This window comes from Nannobrachium achirus, assembly GCF_963921795.1.
Source record: "Nannobrachium achirus genome assembly, chromosome: 10".
Lineage (NCBI taxonomy): Eukaryota > Metazoa > Chordata > Actinopteri > Myctophiformes > Myctophidae > Nannobrachium > Nannobrachium achirus.
The window spans coordinates 22,322,658-22,350,157 of NC_137819.1; the positions used below are offsets into that span (position 1 = coordinate 22,322,658).

Consider the following 27,500-nt stretch of genomic DNA (forward strand, 5'->3'; position numbering starts at 1 on the left):
ACCCCCTTAAAGAGATAGTTCACCCCCCCAATGACTTATTATCGATCGATTACTCACCCCATGGAGACCTGAATTCATGGATATTGTTTAGTTTTTGTTGCATTCCTAAGCCAATGATTTGATGACCAGCAGTGGTTCCCTATGGAGATACAAAGAGCCTGCTTTGTTCCCTATGGAGACACAAAGAGTCTCCTGAAATTATTGCCTTATTTTAAGTAATTAAGTAATCTTGTGGTTGAACTATCCCTTTAAGTGCTTAAAACATAGAGCACATGCACACATGTGGAGGTACGCAGCTTGTAACCATCTTGGTGGGCACATCAGGCCCCTCAAGATCCAGGCTTGTCAGATCAGCTACTTTCACTATGTTTATTTGTTTGTTGTCGGTCCAGCATATAGGGCATATCATGCCCTATTCTTGTCATACATGCCTATTTCTGGACACCGGGGATAGTGTGTTGTTCCACAGCCCTGTGTTATGATGTGTGGACACACAGCCCTGTACAGTAGCTCCAGTGTGGAGGGAATTCTCTTCGTGTTGACAGGCTGACATAATTTAGCTGAGGAGAGGAAGAGAGGATGGAGGTTACATCTCTCTCTCTCTCTCTCTCTCTCTCTCTCTCTCTCTCTCTCATCTCGCCACGCTCTGGGTGTCATGCCGTCACGCGGCACGGCAGAAATCATAATCGGAGATGACACCCATCTGAAGGAGACCTCCCCCGACACACGCACGCGCACGCACGTACGCACGCACGCACACACACACACACACACACACACACCGTCCTCTGTCTCTGTATCCTCTCCCTCCCTTTTCATCTCTTTTTATGGTTCTCATCCAGCGATGCGCCGATTGTAAAATTCTGGGCTGGTACCAGTATACCCATGTTTAAATTTTGGACGACAGCCGAGTGTTTTGTATGTGTTGTTATGGTGCCAGCTGGAAACGAATAAATCGAATGAAAAAGGGGGTTTAAAAGTCTTTCTGCCCTTCACAACACACAAGTTAATAGATCCAGATAGCCTCCTTCTTTTCCGAGACTTGCCAGAAATGAGCTACAGTCCACTATCACGCTGGCCACAACGTACAAGCCGGATGATAGCCCCTTGGTTTCCACCTGACAGTGACGATTTGTAGATACACTGAAAGCAAGGCCATGTATGTGCGGTTTGATGCTCTGCCACTTAATCGTTGCATCCCAGTCTTCCTCTCTGATGCCAAAGTGAAAGCAGAACGCTGTCGAGAGTGACAGATCTTAAACGGTTGCTGGTTTGAATCCCAGACTAGAGATGAAGGGAAAGTGAAAGAGCAATAGAAGTGCCTGCCTTTGAGCAAGACACACATTCTCTCCGTGCGCCAGTGGAAGACTGGTGGTCGTATGCAGGTCATCTCCCAGTACAACAGAGGAAGACTGTGGTTGTACATAGAATGGATGGATGTTGTTTTAGTGAAGGCAGGGGGAGAGAGAGGGAGAGGGAGAGAGAGAGAGGGATAGGGAGGGAGGGAGAGAGAGAGGGAGAGAGGGAGAGGAGGGGGTGTTTAGGTAAATGTTCTTTGTTGTGTCTGGAGGCTCTGATGGACTCTCATAATGCTCTCAATCCCATCACACCCGTGCACACACACACACACCCCACTCTCGGGAGGATGTGCAGGGGGAGTGAAGGGGGGCTGTGTGTGTGTGTGTGTGTGTGTGTGTGTGTGTGTGTGTGTGTGTGTGTGTGTGTGTGTGTGTGTGTGTGTGTGTGTGTGTGTGTGTGTGTGTGTGTGCATGCGCGCGTGTGTGTTTGTGGGGGGGGGGGGGGGGGGGGTGTACATGTTGTATTAGTCTGCGGTTGTGTGAGGTGTAAAGGGAGTGATAGTCACAGACACACGCGTGTGCACGCACACACACACACACACACACACACACACACACACACACACACACACACATACTGTACACACACAGACGAGGTCAACAGCGGCAGAGGATATCCGATCATCACGCCTAGAGAATGAAAGATGAATCGCGTCTGTCCAGGTCATTCTGGACCACGTGTTCAAATGTAGCAAAAATAAATACATTAATACATAACTTATTTCAATATAATAGGCCTATTCATTCATGAAAAAAAAAAACATTATCCAAAACAAAACCTATTCTCAACCTCAATTATTGACCCTAATCTCAAACAAAAGCAAAACGATGGCTAATCTCGAATACGAGTGCCATCACTTGTGGTAGGTTCTAGGTTGTCATAGGAAAAAAATATATATATCTTCCATGATGTCCCCTCCTCTCAGAGCCCAACCGATGCCAGGTTTAAGAGTCCAAAGCCAATCCTGATAGGCTTAGACCACTGAGTGCAGATATTTTGACCGATATTTTGACTGAAATCAATACTAATAAGACGCCTCAGGGCGTCATGCGACGAGGTCTTGGCCATCTGGCCAGTGATGTATATCAGATTACCCATGTCTTGATTGGTCAAGACATGGCCCATATCTGGCTAGTTACCCATATATGGAGTTACGGAGACCCCTGGTACCCATATGAGATCCTCAGTCCACGGATGATAGCCCCTTGGTTTCCACCTGACAGTGACGTCAATACACTCGTCGGTACATCCCTTTTATGCCCATACATGGAGATCACTGTCTGAACCAGCCACACAGATATGGCATTCCCACAAAAGTGGTTAAAAATGGCCTGTGTGAGTGTGACTGCTGATACCGATGGCTTTAAAAAAAAGTTAAATAATGGCAGATGCATCGGCGAAAGCGGTATATACTATACTATACTATACTATTCACCAAAGATAGCCGATCTACAAGCTTATATGTGTGATTGTAGATCTGCTGTTTTTGGTGAATAGTTGGGGTAGATGGAAAAACAACTCATCAACAGGGCAAATCAGGTCTGTTTTACTAAAGCATTGAGAATTCTAGAGTATTCTGAGGCACCCCTGGACAGGCATCACGGATGGCTCTTGCTCTCTACTTCTCCCATGAACATGAAGACGTGTTGTGTGTTGACATCATGACCCTCTGAGCACTGAGCTGTTCATCTCTGCTGCACGCATTCCTTTGTTCAGAGGGCTGCCGCGCTGCCATGCATGCACCTCATTGGAGACCACAGAGAGAGAGAGAGAGAGAGAGCAGGGACGTGCAGAGAATGTTAGAGAGGCAGGGGCTGAAATTTCTAAAGGGGCCTTTTGGTGGAAATACAAAAAATAGCAGACCTCCAAGCTCACAACACGTCGCAGCACGGCGCGTTGCGAGCTTGGAGGTCGGCTATTTTCGGTGCTTGATACCGCACTGAACTATAAGCATAATCAAGTAATACTGGAGATGTGGCGTAACGGCATGGATTTCTAGAGAGGGCAAATCTTTCAACATAAGATGCTGCATTCAAGTTCAGGAGAGTTTGGACAAGGCAATTCTCTTGAATGCTTCCTTCAGGTATGACATGAAAAGGAGGCATTTTCATTTCTTTCACCATAGTAAAAACTGCATCCATGGTCTGGAGAGGGCACTTTTTACAGAAGGATAAAAGGGTTCAAGCCCCCTTTGATTACTATGTGTGCACGTGCCTGAGAGAGAGAGAGAGAGAGAGAGAGAGAGAGAGTGAGGAGGGGGGCAGAGAGAGAGGATGTTTACCAGTAAGTCGCTGTAAAGGTCGTTATGAGTCTCTGAGCCCCTTGCCTTTGTTCATATGAACGGGTAGCCCCCTTCCTGCATGTGTGTGTGGGCGTGCATGCGTGCGTACATGCGCCTGCATGTGTGCTTAAATGCACTGTGTGCTCAGTCACTCTCAGGCAGTAACATACACAAAGCAAGAAAAACCTACGGACCGTGGGACGAACACACGCACGCACACACAGCTTCCAGCGGCAATACATCTGTCTATTCCCCATGCTCATTACGACATGCAGCAACATAAATTCTGGGAAAGCTCGGTGCTACATGTCTTCCTCTGAGTGTGTGTGTGCGTGCAGTGTATGTGTCTCTATGCACGTGTTTGTGTGCATTTGTGTGTGGGGGTAATGCTGGGTTAGCCCCGTTCTAGCTCAGACAGCACATCTATTTCTCAATTTTCTTTCTATTTCCGACCACCATGCATGCTGTCCAGCCCATATATTCTTTTGGAAATCTTTGAATATATCTTTTCTGACAACTCCCTGTCTGATACATAATATTTTGAGATGGGGGTTGACATGAAAAGGTTTGAGCACCACTGACAGAAACTTCCAAAACCTTAGAAGGATTTAAAAGACATTGGCCGGGTTTCCCAAAGTGATTTTAGCCCTTCGTAGCTCACGCATGGTCGTAGAGACCAAGCCCCGATCGTCATGTTCCCATGTTTACATGGGTTCGGGCAGAGCGAATTATTTAGCCCCCTACAACTACACCAACATTCAGATTTCACAAACAAAGTGCTTAATAAAGTCTCACACCTGTCTAAATACGGTACGGCTTTCTATAATTATCTGTATCCTCCGTTTTCTTTAATAAGAAGCCTTTTTTTCCGATCACTGTCTTTTTATCTTAATGGGGTTGGTGCACATGGGGAACGCCAGGAAATACATGGGAAAACAGAACGCGATCGGATAAAAAGGCTTCTTAGAGTACACGGGTAATTATAGAATGCCGTACCGTATTTAGACAGGTGTGAGACTTTATTAAGCACGTTGTGAAATCTGAATGATGGTGTAGTTGTAGGGGGCTAAATAAGTCGCTCTGCCCGAACCCATGTAAACACGGGAACATGACGGTCGGAGCTTGGTCTCCACAACCATGCGTGAGCTACGATGGGCTAAAATCTCTTTCGGAAACCCGGCCATTTATAGAATCGGGTAAAAAATATTCAAAGATTATTATTTCAAGATTTTTCAAAGATAGCAGATCTACAAGCTCGCAGCACGGCACTGAATATCTGCTATTTTTTAATAGTTAAAGCATAAAATAATGGTTAAAGTAATAATGCTTTCCAGGTCTTAATGGGTAAATGAATAGCGGTCAGTGCCGGCCGGGGGTCGACGATGTGAGTTTTTTCTACCAGGTGATTTTCCAGGTGTAATAATTACTTCTTCCAGAGAAGGCCAACAGTGCTTTTTACAAATGAAGTAAATTCATCCGTTCGTCCATCCATGTTGGACGGATAATTTTGCGCGTTTGTTTACCAGTCTCTGGTGGCCATTTCACCAGTTCACTTCCTGCACTGCTAATAGGCAGGGTGGATGGCTCCCACAGGCTATACCAGCACTGTGTGTGTGTGTGTGTGTGTGTGTGTGTGTGTGTGTGTGTGTGTGTGTGTGTGTGTGTGCGTGTGCGTGCGTGCGTGCGTGCGTGTGTGTGTGTGAGTGTGTGAGTGTGTGTCTGGCTCCGAGGCTGACAAACTAACGTAGATGGGAAACCCCAACCTATGGAGCGAAATCTGGGGCACGAGAGCAAAAGGCATGTTAGTTTGTGTGTGTGTGTGTGTGTGTGAGTGCGCGCGGCAGGCTGCCAGCCCTCAAGGCAAGCGTGTTAAGTGGGATCCCCAACCTATAGCGCCAATTTGGAGCACGTGAGCAAAGCGTGTGTGTGTGCGTGTGTGCGTGTGTGTGTGGTACAGTAGCAGGGTAAAAAACGCGCCTGGCGTCTTGCTCTCGTCTCGGTTGCCTGAGGGGTTTACTCGTTCCCACATGTGAAAGGAAAACGGAGTCAGGATTCATAAATATCAACCGGCTCAGACAGACACATGCACTCACACGTGCACACACATATACACACGCACACACACACATAGATACTGCACACACACATACACACACACGTTTGTATTAATGTACAAAAGTGTAAGACGGCAGTTGTATGAATGGGACTTTTAGTTTTTACCTTTGTCGTTTGCCATTTTTACCGGAGTTGTACATAGTTGCTCGCCGATGTTACTTACTTACTTTACTTAGGCCTTTAAATTCCCTTAGGAACATAGGTCATCGATGAAACTCCTCCATCCCCTTCGATCTTGTGCCCTCCGCTCTATTGTTCTTCTCCAGGTGGCTCTAGGCCTTGCCGATGTTGCGTGCCGAAAATAAGCTGATCTAAAAGCTCACACGTCACACCGCTATATGCATTGTGAGCTTGTCGATGGTTTGCAAAAACAATGGTGCGCATGTACATATAAAGTAGACATACTTAAGTCCAAACCCAGCCTCTACAATTAACCCCATAGTTCCTCATCTAATTCTAATTGTAAACCTAACTCCCCAAATCGTTTAAATCATAAACAACGTCCATTTCTCTTGTGACGACAATTTGCCTTGTTCTCTCAAGCGAAATGGATGTGTTTATTTCTCTACTATATACATTTTCTGAGACACGCTGAAAACAACACAACTTTCACCATTGGATTTTATTACGCAACGTACACATTGTTACATTTAATTTAATTTATCGTTCTCGTCATAGCACAACATATCAGGAAGTAAATCCATGATTGTCTCTTTGTCTATCAGTTCTGGTTATTATGTTGTTAAATTACAGTAAAATACCTACAAATGCAAAATGTAACAACATGGTCACTTTAACAAGGTATTATAATTATATTCTGCACACTTGTATTCTCCCCATCTTGTCAAAATGGTATATTCCCAGGTTCCGCAGGTCAGCTGCACAGGTGCAATGCATTATTGTTAATTGTGGCCACGTTTACTAACATGCCAAGTTTAGCTGCACCGTTCCAGGCTGCCATATCCAGCCCAAGAAACTGTAGAAACCTGTGTAAAAAACAGACAAAACTATATATATATATATATATATATATATATCGTGACTACTAATTGAAGCCGAGGCCGAATTGGCCCGAATCCCATGGATGAGCCCTGACAGCACATTGTTGGTGCTACAGACTCCAAATTTCGCACGCAGATAGCTCAGACCTTTGCCTACGTTCTTAGCTAGGCCTCGACCCGACCCGATATGCGGTTTTCCGGAACCAACGCGAAAGGTTCGGAATCTCCATATGCGGAGTCCTGACTACTAATTGAAGCCAATGGACGCCGAATCCGAATTGGCCCGAATCGCATGGATGAGCCCTGACAGCACATGGTTGGTGCTACAGACTCCAAATTTCGCACACAGATAGCTCAGACCTTTGCCTACGTTCTTAGCTAGGCCTCGACCTGACCCGATACACAGTTTTTCAGATCCGGCACGAAAGGTTCGGAATCTCCGTATGCGGAGATGACTGACATCGGGCTGTTCCAGAGCAAGCGATGACTCATTGTGACATCACTTCATAAAAGGCTCTGACATCAACAAAAAATCTCTCTGAGTGTGGCATAAACTAAAGTCTTTCTTCCTCTCACTTTGAGGTGAGCGTGACTACTAATTGAAGCCGAGGCCGAATTGGCCCGAATCCCATGGATGAGCCCTGACAGCACATGGTTGGTGCTACAGACTCCAAATTTCGCACGCAGATAGCTCAGACCTTTGCCTACGTTCTTAGCTAGGCCTCGACCCGATATGCGGTTTTCCGGAACCAACGCGAAAGGTTCGGAATCTCCATATGCGGAGTCCTGACTACTAATTGAAGCCAATGGACGCCGAATCCGAATTGGCCCGAATCGCATGGATGAGCCCTGACAGCACATGGTTGGTGCTACAGACTCCAAATTTCGCACACAGATAGCTCAGACCTTTGCCTACGTTCTTAGCTAGGCCCCGATACACAGTTTTTCAGATCCGGCACGAAAGGTTCGGAATCTCCGTATGCGGAGATGACTGACGTCGGGCTGTTCCGGAGCAAGCGATGACTCATTGTGACATCACTTCATAAAAGGCTCTGACATCAACAAAAAATCTCTCTGAGTGTGGCATAAACTAAAGTCTTTCTTCCTCTCACTTTGAGGTGAGCAAAGTTCAGGGTAATTAGCGGGCTGTGCCTTTTAGAGAACCAGGTGAATAATGGATACAGGCAAACATATGGTCAAAACGGCTCTTATGACAACAGGTATAATGGGGTTTGCATTAAAGGGTAGGGCATTCACAGAGATCTCCATATATGGGCATAAAATGGATGTACTGTGTCTGCATAGATCTCCATATATGGGCATAAGTGGACAAAGGCAAACAGATGGTCAAAACGGGTCCTATGAAAACAGGTATAATGGGGTTTGCATTAAAGGGGGAACTGGCACTGTGTCTGCAACACAGTCGGAGGCACAGACAGATACAGAGATCTACATAATGCGCAAAACGTAAGGAAATCTCCTTATGCAGAGCTGATTGTTGACATCAGGCTGTTCCGGAGGAAATCGGCGCAAGCGATGACTCATTGTGACATCACTTCATAAAAGTCTCTGACATCACGTACACCACATGAGTCAATGGGCATAAATAGACACAGGCAAACAGATGGTCAAAACGGGTCCTATGACAACAGGTATAATGGGGTTTGCATTAAAGGGGGAACCGGCACTGTGTCTGCAACATGGGCATAAATGGACACAGGCAAACATAATGGTCAAAACGGGTCTTATGACAACAGGTATAATGGGGTTTGCATTAAAAGGTAGGGGCATTCATAGAGATCTCCATATACTGTATGGGCATAAATAAAATGGACGCCCGTATGCGGAGCTGATGTCTGACATCAGAGTTTTCCGGAACCTGCACTGTGTCTGCAGAGTCCCTCATATATGGGCATAAGTGGACACAGGTAAACAGATGGTCAAAACGGGTCCTATGACAACAGGTATATTGGGGTTTGCATTAAAGGGTGGGTCATTCATTCCCTATTTCAATTTCGGCACGCGTGTGGACGCAGACAGACAGATAACTCCATATAGGCATAAATGGACACAGGCAAACAGATGGTCAAAACGGGTCCTACCATATATATCTCCATATATATGGGCATAAAATGGACAGACAGATATCTCCATATATGGGCATAAATGGACACACGCAAACAGATGGTCAAAATGGTTCCTATGACAACAGGTATAATGGGGTTTGCATTAAAGGGCGGGGCATTCATTCCCTATTTACATTGTTCCCGAGTTGGCCAGGTCGCCGACTAGACGCTTGGCCGCCCGAAGGGCGGCCGAGCTTCTAGTATATATATATTATACCTGTCGAATTTAGCGCGCTATTAACTAGTTAACTCACAATCCTTTTAATGCCGAGAATTTTTTTAACGTGCGATTAACGCAGCTGATGTTTGAGCCTCGGTGTGCTCCGTAGTATAGAGAGTGAGGAAGCAAATGCGCTGACAACAGTCAGTCAGTGTGTGATGCGGCTAGCAGCAGGGCTAGTCATAGTATGAGACCCCATAACTTTATGTATGAGACAGACAAAACGGCAGAGATTTTTGCAGCAGACAACCCCAATATCACCGCTAACGGTGTCGCGCGCATCAAATACTGAAGTGTTGAAACGGCACATCTGTAGACAGCGCGAGCCCCAGACACACGCTCCCAACAGGAGCGCTCCAACTTGGACACAAGCACATAGTTGCCTACAACGTCCTTTATTATACAGTGCTCCCTGCCTCCCTGCCTCCCCAGACCCCCGCACCAACACGCTAACAAATGCTTGCAACAACGGCCAGAGAACCCACATACAGTGGTTAGCAGTTAAGATTGGCAGTGTCACCAGTTGGCTGCCTCAGTGGCACCACTGTAGTGCCACTGAGTAAATGTGGTACCACCTTTTTTAGAGGTGTTACAGCATGTAATGTGGCTGATCTGCCACAGGGAGGCACATGTGAGACCCCATAACTTTATGTATGAGACAGACAAAACGGCGGAGATTTTTGCAGCAGACAACCCCAATATCACCGCTAACGGCATCGCGCGCATCAAATACCGAAGCGTTGAAACGGCACATCTGTAGACAGCGCGAGCCCCAGACACTAGATGTGCCTAGAACTCAACTAGATTTGTAATAATAAGTATGCTAATGAATTCTAATTTCCCCACGACAGGAAAATAATAATAATAATAATAATAGTACATAAAATATTCAGTCAACAATTAGAAAAATACGGTTTAAATAAAAACATTGGAAACAGTTTGAATGGACAACATTTTAGAGGCTAAAGGAACAATCAAACCCTGATCTCCTGACTAACAAGTATATATCCTGGCCTAGACAGCTGTAGCTTAGTGGTTAGTGTAGCAAACAGGTTTGGGCCCTGTTATGGCCCAAATCCGGCTGAAATCCGGCAAGTCTGGCTGACTATGGCTTGTGTGCCACACATCTCCAACGAGCCATCAGTGTCTCTAGTACACTCTACATCATAACAGCTGGGTTTCTCATAGTGAACTAGGGTGCCCTAGTTCTGTTTAAGGTAGATTTAGAACAAATACAAAATATGCGATTAATTGCGATTAATCATGCGATTAACTATGGACAATCATGCGATTAATGGGATTAAAACTTTTAATCGACTGACAGCCCTAATATATATATATATATATATATACTAGACCTTACCCGTTCAAAGATATGAGCTCCAAAATGATGTGCAGTGTGTGGGTTATGGGATGTGCACTGTGCATACAGTATATGAGGGATGGAAAGTAACTTTAACTGGTGCTTGCATGATAATATGTAGGAGCATCAATGTAAGAAATACCCGTTTCGTTTAATGGCTACCCCCCCTCCCCCCAGCCTGCGCACACACCTGCCTGCCTGCACACACACACACACACACACACACACACACACACACACACACACACACACACACACACACACACACACACACACACACACACACACACACACACACACACACAGAGAGAGCTGGTTAAACATGTTGCCTCATGCTAGATGCAGAATAGATGTGCCTCATGCTAGATGCAGAATAGATATAGATACACCATAAAAATGCTAATATACAGTATATCATTTGTGAAAGTGACAAACGGGCTTCACAGTTATGTTAGGTGTGTTCATATGCTAATGGTGATGCGATTTCAGATCAATTGCTCCAGCCACTGAGGAGAAACGCTGTTTCAGACAGACAGACAGACAGACAGACAGACAGACAGACAGACAGACAGACAGACAGACAGACAGACAGACAGACAGACAGACAGACAGACAGACACTCACTCACTCACTCAGACATTCGCAAAATTATAGTATAGATATATATATATATATATATATATATATATATATATATATATATATATATATATATATATATATATATTTTTAGACATTGTGAAAATAGCCAATCTACATGCTCACAACACCTCGCAGCGCGAGGCGTTGTGAGCATGTAGATCTGCTATTTTCGCAATAGAACCGTGTTATACAAAATGTAACACCTCTTTTCCATGAGTACTCCAAATCTTTGCCATACCTTAGCTTTTGCTGAACTGACACCACTGTCTGCATCCCTCTCTGCGGGGACAGCCGAACCCGTCTCTTTCCTCTCACCACGACACGTTTGCCTTGGGAGTGCAAAGGTCACTCGCTCGCGCAAAACTAGGTCGGGAGTCTGTCTGCGAACAAAGACAGTCGTGACGGAGGCGGGGAAGAAAAAAACACCTTTCGAGAGCATCGCGGCCGGCTTGGCGTTCCGAGGTCAGATTGTCGAACTGGAGGAGTGTGTGTTATGTGCAGTGGAGGGCACCTAATTCTTCAGGAACAGTATTTTAGAGAGATGAATCGGGTGTGATTTTCTTACTTTACTAAGAGTATGTCTGTTTTTCGATTGCAATATACTGTACTTTCACTCCCACTAACCTTTTACCTCCGCTACGATTATTTGAAACCTATAGTTACATTGGAGATTGTTGACAATATACTTTCACTAATACCTTTACACTAGTAAATATTGAATACCAGACTTTGACTTGTAGCAGAGTATGTCTCTACGTCGTGGTATTGCTAGTAGTACTTCTTACATCACAGGAGGAGTGTACATTATGTGTCTGTCAAGTGTGAATTTCCAAAGAATGCGAGAGACGGTGTCAAGCGTCTTTCTTTGAGGCCTTCCTCTTCACGTCTCGTTAGCGCAACAAAAGACGTGGCAGCTTGGCTGCTAAAGCACTTCCTCTTGTTATGCAGTCAGAGTGGCTCCCAACCTTTCTTTCTCTCCCTTGTAGCCCCTCTTCTCACATTGACAAGAGCTGAGACACACACACACACACACACACACACACACACACACACACACACACACACACACACACACACACACACACACACGGTTTCTTATAGATATGTTGATGTGGAGCCCTGCATACTTTGTCGCATGAAGACTCACAACACGTCGCGGTGCCACTCGTTTTGTGTTTGTTGGATCGGCTATAGAAACAATTCATATTTTCACTAACGTAGTGCACGTTAAGCTCCTGTTTATTGAAAACAGCCGATCTACAAGCACACAACGCCTTGTATTTATCATTTGAAAAATGAACTAAACTAGTGAAAACAGCCGATCTACAAGCACACAACGCCTTGTATTTATCATTTTAAAAATGAACTAAACTAGTGAAAACAGCCGATCTACAAGCACACAGTGCTTGTAGATCGGCTGTTTTCACAACTTTTGTGCGACGGCCTTGTATGATGAAGCAGGGCTTTACTTGGTCAAAAAACGTACAAACTTGAAACTTGGAGATACGAGGTTTCCGCCCAACAGTGACGATATACTGTGTGTGTGTGTGTGTGTGTGTGTGTGTGTGTGTGTGTGTGTGTGTGTGTGTGTGTGTGTGTGTGTGTGTGTGTGTGTGTGTGTGTGTGTGTGTGTGTGTGTGTGTGTGTGTGTGTGTTTGTGTGTTATCTGATAGTAGACGAGGAGATGTCTGATTTATAGGATCTTATTGAGGAGGAAATGAGAGTCATAGTCCAGTGGCTACACGCACACACGCGCACGTACAGTATGCACGCACGCACACACACACACACACACACACACACCTACACACGCACACACACACACACACACACACACACACACACACACGCACACACACCCAGGATACTTATACTAACCATGGGCTTGGATGACTTTCAAAATGTAATATTGCAGCGGTATGACATTCGATATCGAAGTTACCTCTGACACGCGCGTTCACAAAATATACACGCATTGGCCCTCCCACCTCCCCTGCAAACGCACGCACGCACGCACGCACGCACACACACACACACAAACACACACACACACACACACACACACACACACTAGGGCATTAACGACTTGTGATTTTTGCAAGTCGACTCGACTCAGTAAAAAGTTGAGTTGAATTGTTTAGAGGGTATTTTCACATTTCTAAAGTGCCAATTTAAGGACTTTTTGATACCTCTAAAATGTCAAATTAAACATTGTCCAAATTGTCAAATATAGAGGCAGAAATTGTGAAAATAGCCGATCTACATGCTCACAACGCCTCGCATCGCAAGGCGTTGTGAGCATGTAGATCTGCTATTTTCACAATAGATTTCCCTTTTTTTTTTTTTTTTACTTTCGACTTTTTTGTTAATGCCCTAACGCACGCACGCACGCACGCACGTACGCACGCACGCACGCACGTACGCACGCACGCACGCACGCACCGATAGCACCGATAGCAGATCTACAAGCTCACAATGCGTCGCATCACGTCAAAGTATTTTCTAGGGGTCTCGGACAACCTGTTGAAGACCCTTCCTTAACAAATTCACTGCCAGGTATAATTAATGAATCAATTGAACAAAGGCTGTCTCGGTAAGGTTCGGACTATCTTTTCTTCTTTCACCCGGAAAAGAAAAATTATACCCACGATCATCCGTTCTTTAGTTATGGTCCGTCAGTGTTGCCAGATGTATCATAATGATCGTATTTGTGTGATAATTTGACTCTCTGTACGATGTATGATCAATACTTGCAAAAATTCCCAAATGTACGATAATTTCACAAAAAAAACAGTGTGAATTTACTTAACTCTTTCAGTGCCCAGAATCACCACTAGAGGGCGCCCAATGGCCATAGAATCCACCATAGACATACGCTGTATATGCACAAGCCGTGCGCAGCCATGACGCGCCTGAACACTTTCCTTTGTGCATGAACAGGAACAGGATGAAGTTAGCTTGAAGTTAGCTATTGGCTACCAAGCATTTTAGAAGCCCTATTTTCGGCGATTTAGCCGTGATTAAACCTTGCACACCTCATGGATATGCATGGAACAGAGAAAATGAGCTCTAAAGATCCTGGATTGCATTGGAGTGGATGGGAAATATCGGCGGCGCGACGCTCTCGCGGGCCGTGTAAACAGATGACGGCCGGCGGCCCGGCTCGAAAATTTAGCCCAGTGCTTCGGTAAGGCCTCTGGATATTTTTTTGTTTTTTTATAAAAAGCCGAACTAGTTCGGGATCGGCACCCGAACGTTAATAAGGTCCAAATAAAGCCGAACTAGTTCGGGATCGGCACAATAAGAGTTAATTCCATGGCTGCTGATCCGGGATCCGATTTGGCGTCTCAAAATAAGCCAGGAAATCAGTCAATCTGACCCTACTGTAGATCAGTACTTGGAGGCAATAAAAACACCGGTCGCATCTTTCCAGTCCAGTTTAGGGATGTGACGATATGAAAATTTCACATCACGATTATTGTGACAACAGAAATCGCGATTTACGATTATTATCACGATAATCAAAATCCATTATTCTGGGGTGGAACATTTGCCAAAAAATAGCCAATCTACAAGTTCACAATGCGTCGCAATGCGATACACTAAATACACATTTATTTGTGAAATTACTTATTTACACTTTACACACTATTTTTTGGCTGAGTACGATAGTTTTCTTTCAAATACGATAATTCTAGGCTAAAAACGTAGCCTCCGGTAGGATAATTCAACATTTACCATCTGGCAACATTGTGGTCCGTAGAGAAATGTTGTTTTGACCAAAAACACTATTATATCAACACCTGTAGCCTGTATGGTTTTGGTTGTGTGTTCTTGCAGATCAAAGCTGAAAGATACACCACTGCCTGGCAGAAACCTTGTATCTCCATACTTTCAGTGTTGTAAAAAGTACTCACATTTTATACTTAAGTAAAAGTATCAATACAGCAATGTAGAAATACTCTTGTTACAAGTAAAAGTCCTGAATTCAAAATGTACTTGAGTAAAAGTATGAAAGTATTGGCGTCAAAATGTACTTAAAGTACCAAAAGTAAAAGTACAAAAAGTTTGAAAATAGCAGATCTACAAGCTCACAACGCGTCGCATTGCGACGCGTTGTGAGCTTGTAGATCTGCTATTTTCAAATAACCAAGGCATAAAGTAGGGCTAAAGTGGTTAATGTATGTTTTATAATATTATAATTTCTCTCTGCAAAGTAACTAGTAACTAAAGTTTTCAAATAAATGTAGTGGAGTAAAAGTACAATATTTGTAAAAGTATTGGAAATTGGAAATACTGAAGTAAAGTACTTGGTTACTTTACACCACTGCATGTATTAACTTTTATATGTTTTTTATTAAAGTTGTGAATTAAGACCTACTTCGTTGTGCACAAGTAGTGTAAGATAGCCGAGCTCACAAGTGACAACGTGTCCTGATGTAACGGCGTTGTGAGCTTAACGGCCTATTATGCCCTATTATAAACAAAAAACTAATCTGGAAAGTAGACGCTTGCAGGGTTTTGGTTTATAATTATTGAACCAAGAACTTAGTGACTAAAAAACAGAACCACATTGAAACACAGTCCTTTCAACACTATTGGACGTACGAGGTTTCCCTCGTCGACGCCATTGTTTTGGTGGTGTGAATCTCGCAGATCAAAGCTGCGAGCTTCACATCTGCTGCCTGACGCGTGATAGAGGCAGTAACTCGAAGCGCTATGAATCCTCCACCCCACTCCCCCCCCCCCCCCCTGGTTCAGTGTTTTGGTTGAAAGGGGATACGGGGGACCCCCCCCCCCCCCCCCTCCCTCCCCCTCCCCCTCACAACACTACACACAACCCCCATGTCAGGGCAGTTAACTCATACCCTGCCAAAAAAAAACGTTTCTATAATAAAAACGTCTTTTTAATTATGGCCTTCCCTGCCAGACGTCTTCTGGACGTCTTTTTTAAAATAATAATAAAAAAAGAAAAGAACAAAAGTTTTTCAAAAAAAATTTGGACCTCCAACAATGTACTTGGCATGATCGCGATCGCGAAATTGCATGTTTAACCCCCATACCAACCCCATCTTTCAAACATGGCAGCCATGTTTGTTTACATTTGAAGAAAACCTAAGGGCTCCTTTCTCCTGAATGCCTGAACGGATTTCCAAGCGGATTTTTTTGCTTTGAAAGCTGTGAAAAGCATGCACATGCATAGTGCATGATCTGTGCACAAATGTGTGCACCAGCGTGCACACTATTTTTTTAACCCTTTGTTGGCGAAACAGCAATATAAGAGGTCCCACTTTACATACGGCACCGACTGAGTTAAGGTGGCACGGGGCCTCAGCGGAAGCCAGGCCACAAGCATCTCAGTTGGAATGTATTGTTTTCACCCCTGTCCGCCCCACTACAATTTTGAGGTGTTTTTTTTAACTGCAGGAGTATTTCCAACTTCCAATGCTTTATTACTTCTACTCTACTCCACCACATCTCAGACAAATGTTGTACATTTGCTCCACTTTGATTATTTGAAAACTTTAGTTAGTTACTAGTGACTGTGTGTAGATTTAGATTTGATATGATTTGATTATTGTTACTGTACAAAACATACATTAAATACATACAGAAAATAGCAAGATCTACAAGCTCACAATGCGTCGCATTGTGACACATTGTGAGATCTGCTATTTTCAAAATATTTGTACACGCTTGAAAACGTGTGAAATGGGACATTCTGCATAACGAGTACTTTCTACATTTTGATACCAATACCTTTGTACTTTTCACTTTTAGTTGTAACAGAATATTTCTACATATTGCAGTATTGATACTTTAAGCAATAAAAACATTACTTTTTCCACCACTGCTGTCCGTCCATCAGTCCGTCCGTCCAAAGCCCGGAGACTATGCTTCCGCCTGTCTGTCGGTCCGTCCGTCCGCCCGCCCGCCCGCCTGTCCATGTGTGACCAAAACAACACTCGCAACATCTGCTATTTTTGTCCAACGTCCCCCGCCAGAAAGTGGATGCTGGGGCTGGAGTGGTTGAAGGTTAAGGATGTCTTCTTCCAACCACAGTTTGTTAGCGAAGAAAGTAAATATTATTCCAGTAAGGCCATTACCAACCACATGTTGCTGCCTGACAGTGATATACAAGCACAAACACACGCACATGCACATGCACATGCACACACACACAGAACACTTACGCTGGGCTCTGGCCCGCGGCCAGCCTGCCTTGTCTTATTGAGTTTGTTTGTCCACTAAAAAACAGTTGGCACGTCTGTCTGTCCGGGGAAGTACAGCAGATGTCAACACAGTACATGCCCTCGCACCGCACGCACGCACGCACGCACGCACATACACACACACACACACACAAAGAGTGGTCCCTTGGCAGGCAGCCACATATGCCATTAGAGCGCAAAGGGCCTGACACACACACACACACACACACACACACACACACACACACACACACACACACACACACACACACACACACACACACACACACACACACACCACACGCATGTTTGTATTTCTATACTTGTGAGGAGGACATCGACGTTTTAGCCTAGCTGATGTACAAGCTCACAAAGCGTCATGTTGTGACACGCTGTGAGCTGGTAGATCTGCTATTTTCTGGGCACCACGCCGATGCAAAACCTAAGTATAAAACAACTCTTGAAGTCTCTCTTTTAATCATAAGCAACTTTTATTTTCAATCATATTCCTACGGTCTATTTCTCAAATTCTAATTGTAATTGTAGTCCAAGCGCTCACACCTGCGTGCATAATGAAGCACACGAGCGACACATTTTTGGTGGATTTCTACTGTGTAACGATTCCTTTTTGTATCATCCTGTCGGGTGTTATTTCTCACTCTGTGAACTCCCAACCTCTAGCTTTGTGTGTCTCCGTGTCTCCCTGTATTCAACCCTGTCCCGTGAGCATAAATAGGTGCAATACCGCTGGGTGACCAGAAGGGCACTGTTGCGCAGCCTAGGCACAGTGCCATGAGTTATGTTTCTTTAGTACAACAGTGCATGGCCGGATAATAAAAAACAGTAACAGACTGAGAAGGCCACTTTTGCACAGCCTATATACACACTCACCCGTGCGCACACACACACACACACACACACACACACACACACACACACACACACACACACACACACACACACACACACACACACACACACACACACACACACAGAGGGCATAGCTTCTCAAATTCACCGCTCCACTTCAAACCGATGGTTTGATTTGCAACTCAAAAGGCCTCACTGGAGTGGATTTTTCAGTCTTTGTTGTTTCAGCACGACCTTGGTTGCTTCTCGCCCTTAGGGTGTCTGGTAAAATAAACGTAATTATTTCTGTCAGTAAATTAGTTAATACACGTTTGAAGGACCATGATAAAGACCTTTTTTGTAAAATTGATTAAATATACTTACTGTATTTTCCCACCACTGAGATAAACATGTTGATAATAAGGGCTAAAACCCTGGGTATTGAGACCCACTTTTCATTTGGAGATCACAGCCTATAAATAATTAGCCTAATGATACCTTTCCCCCAAGAAATATGTACTACATTAACACCGATGAATAATACATAGTATATGCTGTACCCCGAAGAGATCACTCGATTGCAATCCGTATGAATGCTCGGCTCGGAGTTAATGAAAAAAAAAACGCCACAGCTTAATTTCCCGTAATTTCCTGTACGTAAGCGAGTTCTTCGCTAATAATCCCTGTGTCGGTTTATATACTCGCAGGACGTACGGAGATATTTGTTGCAAGTTAGCAAAAGCATTGGAGCGTACAAAAACACACGCATGTGCGTGCGCGCGTACACACACACACACACACACACACACACACACACACACACACACACACACACACACACACACACACACACACACACACAGACAAAGATATGAAACCCATTTGTCAGAATTCACTTACCAATCCATTAGCCGTCCCACTTAAGTCTCCCGTGTCACATGTATCATGTACAGTTTACCATGTCACGCACACACACGCACACACACACACACACCCTCGTATCGTCTTAATTACCTCGCCGTAATAAGCGCTCGGGCCGGAACGAGGTTTGATAAGAGCGCTAATGACGAATGCAGTTTGGGACTTTACGCGTTCCCCTCCCCACCCCACCCTCATCCCCTGTTCCATTTCTTTCTTTCACATCCATACATCATATCTCAATTACGGCCTCCTCCCTGATGCGCTCCTGCTCGAGATTTATGCCTAAACTCAGTGGTGGTAAAAGTGCTCACATTTTAGACTTCAGTATCGATACTGCAATGTAGAAATACTCTGTTACAAGTTAAAAGCCTGGAACACAAAATTTACTAGAGTAAAAGTACAAAAGTATTGGTAGAATGTCCCATTTCACAAGTTATCAAATGTATAAAAAATAGCAGATGTATATATTGTAGGTCTGAAGTGGTTTAATGTATGTTTTGTAATAATAATCCATATCTACAAAGTAACTAGTAAAGTTTTCAAATAACTGTAGTGAAGTAAAAGTACTGAAAACGGGAAATACTCCATTAGTAAAGAATACCTCAAAATTGTACTGAAGTGTACTTGAGTAAATGTATGTTACCTTATGTCACTACCTGTGAGAAAGTATAAATTGGGTTTTGCTCTTCATCCATTGGCGGACAAGGTATATAGCCTACTGTACCTTATATAAAGTAAATACCCAAGTGTTCAAAAGTACAAATTACAATGTACGTTTTCAGAAAGTGCCAGAAGAAATAGCAAAAATAGCAGATCTACAAACCCGCGACAAATATGAATTTGAAGTTCATTCATACTATCCTTTTGTAAGTCTGGGTAAAAATAGTTTATTCCCTAGAAATGCAGTGTAATGCATGTGCTTAGTTACTGTCCACCACTACGCTTCATAATGTCAACGTAGACTTGGGACACAACCCCCACTTCCCCCCCGCAATCACCGCCTGTCACGTATAACCCCGCCACGATACGATAACATCTCTTTGTCACACGGCGGCCTCCCAAGGTGACCAGGAAGTGTGTTGGTTTTTTTTTTCACTTCGTCTTCTTATTTTTACGAGGCGGCGAGAGGGGGGGGGCACGAGGCGCAGAAGGGAGGGGGGGGGGGGGGGGATTCTGGGTAGCGGGGACGGTTGAGTGCGGGCGGGGGGGCGTGGCTGTGATTTATGTGGACGCTGTAATGACATCATATTCTACGACAGGAGGAGAGAGAGAGCGTCGTAAATTAAGACGCTGCCGGGCTTAATGGAGGCTGAGAGGAAGTTTCTTTGTTAGCCTCCGTGCTCCTTTGCTTGTCCATGCTCTCTCTCTCTCTCTCTCTCTCTCTCTCTCTCTCTCTCTCTCTCTCTCTCTCTCTCTCTGGCGCTCTGTCTGTCTGCGTCTCCTCATTGTTATGGCTTTAGTTTAGGTCATGGCATCAATACTTTATGAGGCTCCATTTGTCCCATGTAAAAACATTGAAATGACGAGCACCGTGATTCATTGTCTGGTGATGGGTTTGCGGACGAGAATACAGCAGCAGACCTCCAAGCGCACAGCGGTCGCTTGTATGTCAGTTTGTGTGAATACCACTGACAGGAAATCAACTTGGGCTTGACAGTGGTAGAAGGTAACAAAGAACATTTACTCAATTACTGTGCAATTTCTGTATTTTTTCTAAACATAAATTACACTACATCCGAAGAAACGTTTTACTAAAATTGTAAATACTGTACTTCAGTTAACTCATCCACTGCCAGAGTAAATGCATTTAAAAAGCCCATTCAGCCGTTGATTTTCTGTTTTTCGTACCTTTTCAAGTGGTCACAGAATATGTATTTCCAGTACGATCCCCTGAGCTTTTTTCCATTAGGCCTGTGCGTTCTGTAGTTATTCGCCATTGAACACAGCATGCCTTGACTATGAAAAAAAAAAAAAAAAACAGAGCACAGATAGAGGCGTTCATATTCATAGAAAGGTGGACGCCTCCTCCGTTTCACTTTTCAGGGTTTGATCCGGTCTGGAGCGGAAACCACTCTACGTCATGTCTTTCGCGACTGGCAAGACAACACTAGGCTACTCGAGCATTTTAAAAGGGAAACAAACGGGGGGAACCAAAACAAAACAACGCCGCATCTTCTGCTTGTGGTTTCCGCCCAGACCGGATCAATGGGCCCGTTGTAAACAATCACCAGGCTTTCCCCCGAGAAAGCATGTTGACGCGAGGTTGGGGTATCTGTATCGTGAGGGGCGGGAGCCATAACTCTATGGGCGGGAGGGAAAGCATGTGCGTGCGTCACAGAAACAGAATTTTGGTAGGCCCAGAGTGACCTATGTAGGCCAATCAGAGGCATGTGGGGGCGGGGGCTTTTCATAAGCCAAGGTGCGTTCGGATATACTGTAGGAACTGAGGGCAATGGTGTACTCTCTGGTCCCGGAAAAGGCGCACTGTGATTGGCCAGTAGTCACTTTGAGTAGCGGCATGCCTTCTGCACTTTCGGACGTCCGCCCTCCTGCCCTTTTTACAGGTTGCTCCAATGAACTGCAGCTGCGAAAGAGTTATGTAGCTTTTTATAACTATGACAATCACGTGATCCCTTGGAAATCCAGGTGACTGTGACTGCAATAGCTCACACTAGATGGAGCTCTTCCCTAACATATGAAAAAAAAAAAAAAAAAAAAACTTTGTTAGACGTCTTTTGCAGGGAATGAGTCAAGTAAAAATACCTCGAAATTGTGCTCAAGAACAGTACATTCTGAGTACATGTAATTTGCACCTGTGTGTGTGTGTGTGTGTGTGTGTGTGTGTGTGTGTGTGTGTGTGTGTGTGTGTGTGTGTGTGTGTGTGTGTGTGTGTGTGTGTGTGTGTGTGTGTGTGTGTGTGTGTGTGTGTGCGTGCGTGCGTGCGTGCGTGCGTGCGTGCGTGCGTGCGTGCGTGCGTGCGTGCGTGCGTGCGTGCGTGCGTGCGTGCGTGCGTGCGTGCGTGCGTGCGTGCGTGCGTGCGTGCGTGCGTGCGTGCGTGCGTGCGTGTAGTCAGAGAGGGTTGATCTCTGGGGAGTACATGCTACAGGATTAACGCGCCACACACAGGCACCACACACACACACACACACACACACACACACACACACACACACACACACGCAGCAGGATTAACACAGCCATCTTTCTTTCCTTTCACACCAATTAGCAGAGACAAACAGCAGGGATGTTGAGCTTGCTGCAGCTTGTAAAATACGGAGCGTTGTCTGTCGATAACATCACTCTCTCCCCTGCACCGTGCTGTCAGAGCGCGGAAAACCTGACCTCATTCGGTTGGCCAAAGGGATTCAATTCAAATTTCAATTCAAATGAGCTTTATTGGCACGAGAAAACATACGTTTACATTGCCACGTTTACATTGCCAAAGCAAGTGTCAAAATATAATAAAAAACGTTGAAGGTGCTGGGAGTGAAAATTATAATGTAGGGGTGCCTCGGATTAAAACAAATATTTATGGGGTGCCCTGAGACAAAAAGGTTGGGAACCCCTGATCTACAGTATCTACTGTTGTGGGCCGGCTGGTGACGTGGTCTCTCTCTCTCTCCTCGTTGTGTTTGTGTGCAGGCGGTCGGAGGCGGAGGCGGACATGGACAAGGTGACGGCCGCCATGGTGCTGACCAGCCTCTCCACCAGCCCGCTGGTCCGCAGCCCCCCCGTCAGAGTCAGTGGTGAGTCAGGACGTTTCTACACTATACACTACAGCAGTGGTTCTCAACCTGTCAGAGTCAGTGGTGAGTCAGGACATTGCTACACTATACACTACAGCGGTGGTTCTCAACCTGTCAGAGTCAGTGGTGAGTCAGGACATACAGTACACTATACAGTATAATATACCGCTGGTCATGAGATGAAACCTTTAAAGACAGCGAGTAGGCTGCGTGGCATTCATCTGAAAGAGTATATATACGGTAACAGTGCTTGTGTTGCGGTTCCGAGTCGGAGACTCCGACCGACCCCCGTGTCTCTCTCTGGGCTATGATGCGAGTTGTGTTCTAAGACTTCCGTGGGCCATTATTTTCTTTTTTAGCAAAGGCAGTGACAAACATGGTCTTGCACAGCTTTTGGCGTGCCGAAGCACTGTTCCCCCCCTGTGACAAGTCGTGGTAGCCACAGATATAAAAGAAAGATGCCTCATTCACCGCTGCAGTTCATTGGAGCGACGGGCAACAACTGGAGGGCATCCATGCCTATGTGGTAATGCCTAAGAAGTGGTATGCGCCTGGACCAGTAGGCCAGCGGGCTCCCCACCTCTGGTCAAACTTTGGTAAAATTGTCAAATAATTAATATTGGAGGCAGATATTGTGAAAATAGCAGATCTACATGCTCACAAAGCCTCGAGTTGCGATTTTTGGATAAATCTATGGGGAGAGGGCCTTAGCCTGGAGGGCCTTGTAACATTTACATCAAATATCTAAATATTGAATCAAGCAAATTAAAAACAGTTCAGGGTGTTCATAAAAGCCTGATTAGACGATAAAATGGAAAGTGAAAATATACCTTTGAATACATATACGATTTTAACATTCTCAGATTCATTTACAAGCTCATGTGCACATCTGAATGGCTGTCGATAAGCAATCCTCAAACAAACATTACTTTAGAATAGATCAAACTAAAGAAAATACTGTACACCCAGAGAAATGAAACCCCCTCCACTTGGTTCGGCCCGGTGATGTCATCCATGACGGTCACCACCACCAATCCTATTTGAGCGGGGAAATGGTGGGCGGCGCCCTTCCAAACACTTTGTCTTGCATGGTGAGTAGTCACACAAATGATTTAGTGTTCAAACACTAGTGAAACGTACTGAAGTTACAACTGTGCTACTGTTTGTTTCCTTACACTGAAATCTCCTCGCCAAACATCGCCGTTCTAGCTCACAACGAGCTTGTAGATCAGCAATGTTTGTCCGGTGTTCCCCCCACCCCCCGTGTTATAGTTTATCTCAAGACCAGATTAACTTGATACAGCGTCAGTCGTCGTCCTGATAACACGCTAAGGAGACGGTGCCACCGCTCAAAATATGTACTTAAACATTCCGGAGAGCTTCATGATGGATAGATTACACTTTGGAGCAAGAAGGGAAGACCTTATATTTTGCATTTGAGCGTGTTTGGAGCAGTAAGGGGATCAAACTGGCTCACTGACCGTCCATGGGCTATGTTAATGAATAAATGAATAAAACTCGCACAAATGCAAAATATAAGGTGCTTCCCTTCTTGCTCCATGTGTAATCTACCCATCAGGAAGCTCTCCGGAATGTGTAAGACATATTTTTAGCGTGTTACTAGGACGACGACTGACGCTGTCTCCAGTTAATCTGGATCTCGAGATAAACTACAGACACGACACTGGAATTGGGGTTCAAGTAGTTAAATGTCTATCTGATGTTTCAATAAAGATGACTGAAATTAAACCATGCTTGTCTTTGCTCTTCATTAAAAGTAATGAAACAATGCTTGTGTACTTGGATGTAGACTTGTTGGAAACGTCCAAAGGTAAAAACTTAGGATAAGCCTAGCCGCAAATTGCAACACTAGATTTTTTTATAATCAGATGAATCTAGGGTTGCAATACCTCCCATAGGGATCCAATGCATCAAAACAGTTTTTTGCCATCTGATTGTGTTAAACGACTTCAAACTCACCAATATTGTGGCTCTATGGAAAGCTTGGAATTTACTCTTGCTATCTGCAAAGTGTTTGTTTCTGAAAAATCCACCGTATAATTGTTATGATTTCTTTTCTGTCAAGAAATCCGAGCAGACATGGTTTATTTTCTAAGTGTTGAACTTCGGAAGCGCTCGTCTTCTATAACGCCATGTCCCGCTGCCTCCTGCATAATGTAGCATTTAGAACCAGGTGGTCACAGGACCGTTAAGGGATTTTCCACGAGCACTTCCAAACTCCAGGACTTAGAAAAAATGATCACCTGAACCAAATTTCTTGGATAGAAAGTAGCTCCTAACATGTCTACTGTGGATTTTTCTGAAACAAACACTTTGCAGATAGAAAGAGTAAATTCCAAGCTTTCCATAGAGCTGCAATATTGGTGAGTTTGACGTCGTTTAACACAATCAGATAGCAAAAAAACGTTTTGATGCATTGGCTGCCTATGGGAGGTATTGCAACCCTAGATTCATCCGATTATAAAAAAATCTAGTGTTGCAATTTGCGGCTAGGATAAGCCTAGTATAATAATGTGAAGTTGAAGCTTCATCACGGTCATGACGTTTTGCTTGCGAGTGTGTGTAATTGATGTTCTGGTTAAAATAGGTCTTATAGAAAATGGCCTTTTATAGTCAGGATACAGGATACACAACAATTGATGTTGGAAGTGATTCAACAAAAACAAAACATGAACATACACAATTGGAACTGAACTCGATGCAATTGAAGCTGATAAACTATCTTTGTGGAATTGGATCACATTGGAGAGACGGGGAGACCCCCTGTTACTGAACGGACACTCTGTAGAGCTTGTAGATCTTACAAGCTCTGAGCTTGTAGATCCTGCCATTTCTTGTATTGCATACATGAATTAGGATTTCCTAACGGCTCAGGGCATATTATTGATTCTGCTCGGAATGAACCCATATAAAGCGATGGTTCTCAAAGTGGATTCCAGGGACTCTGTGGGTTCCTTTAGTGGGGTCTAAATTGACTCATACCAGATTGTAACTCTGACAGTGTACAAATGGAACCAAATGAACCCGTTCGGGTTCATTTGGTTCCATTTGTACACTGTCAGAGTTAAGGGGAGACCTTCAAATTTCAAAGTTTGAGAAACACTGATATAAAGAATGTTTAAGTCCTGACAATCCTTCCCCATCTCTTTCTCTCCCTCTCATTTAAATCTCCCCCCTCCCTCTCTCTCCCCCCTCTTATCCTCTATGTCTCTCCATCTCCTCCCCCACGCCAGAGGGTCTGAGCGGCTCGTGGAAGGACAGCAGCTCGGTGGCGGGCGGTCCCTTCACCCCGTCCAGCTACAGCTCGTCGGGGGGCTACTGGAGCTGGTCGGCGCCCAGCGACCAGTCCAACCCGTCCACGCCCTCGCCGCCGCTCTCCGCCGACAGCTTCAAGCCCTTCCGCAGCAGCATGCCCGGTCTGGGGGGCGCGCCGGGGGGGCTGCCGGGGGGTCCCGCCGGAGGAGGGGGAGGGGTAGGAGGAGGCGGGGGCCCCGAGGACCCCAGCCTGGAGGAGCAGGATGGCAGCAGCCTGCTCTTCGACGAGCCCATCCCGCGCAAGCGCAAGGTCAGTCAGTCAGTCACTCAGTCGCTGTCGCATGCTGCTGCTTGGATCTCCCGCTATAGGGCAGTGGTTCTCAACCTGTGGGTCGGGACCCTAGGGGTGGTCCCCAAAATATTTTGGGGGGGTCCGCAGATGACTAGCTTAATGTGGAACATTGTTTTCTCACTCAACAGTAAACAAGCCAACAAAGTACAGAGGGTATCTGCGCATTTCTAAAGTGACAATTTAAGGACTTTTTAACACCTCTAAAATGACAAATTAAACATTGACCAAATTGTCAAATATTAGAGGCAGAAATTGTGAAAATAGCCGATCTACTTGCTCACAAACATTGTTTGTTTGTTTGGGGGGGTCGCGGCCTGAAAAGGTTGAGAACCACTGCCCTCGTGGATCCAGTGGTAAGAGAACATACCACAGAAAATATGTCTCCACAGCCTTATTTCAGCTGTCCTTCTCAAATCTTTGCCCCGACTCCCGAGTACCTTTGCATCTCTCTCTTGTGCTCTCTCTCTCTCACGCTCGCTCTGTCTGTCTCTCTCTCTCCCCCCCACCTTTCTTGCCTCTCTCACTGTCACCATCAGTAATAATGAAGAAATGCCAGGAAAATCATCCTTGAAAACTATTATGTTAAACAAGCAGCCAGGATATTGCCGCGTACTCGTCTCGTAGATAGATGAATGGGGCACTTGGCTCTGCACTCCGGTCACACTTCTGTCTCTTGATTGACACATGCAGGAGGACACACACACACACACACGCACACGCACACACACACACACTCTCACATAATATAGACCTCATTCTGCAGTGCCTGTCATATTCATAACAGCTCTTAACTATCTGTCAGCCATTATTGACACAGAGCGGGAAATTATGTCTGTCCTTTCTCTCTCCTCTACCCTCTCTCTCTCTCTCTCTCTCTCTCTCTCTCTCTCTCTCTCTCTCTCTCGCTCTCTCTCTAAATACTGAAATATTCAACTTAAAAACTGACTGGGGTGTTCACAAAGGCCTGAGTAGAAAAACATTAAATATCAAACATATCCGAGGCAGGGACTAGAACATATCCCAACTGACCGAGCCTA

The 27,500-nt window shown here is 44.9% G+C and overlaps 1 protein-coding gene across 1 annotated transcript in view; it reads left to right on the plus strand.

Annotated features, from left to right (window-relative positions):
* Nucleotides 1-27,500, plus strand: part of znf704 (zinc finger protein 704) — a 109,080-nt gene that overhangs the window by 63,713 nt on the left and 17,867 nt on the right. The window contains exons 3-4 of the mRNA XM_080735328.1: nt 22,732-22,835; nt 26,090-26,421. Of these exons, the coding sequence (XP_080591454.1) occupies nt 22,732-22,835; nt 26,090-26,421 (436 nt within the window). The remainder of the gene's footprint in view (nt 1-22,731; nt 22,836-26,089; nt 26,422-27,500) is intronic.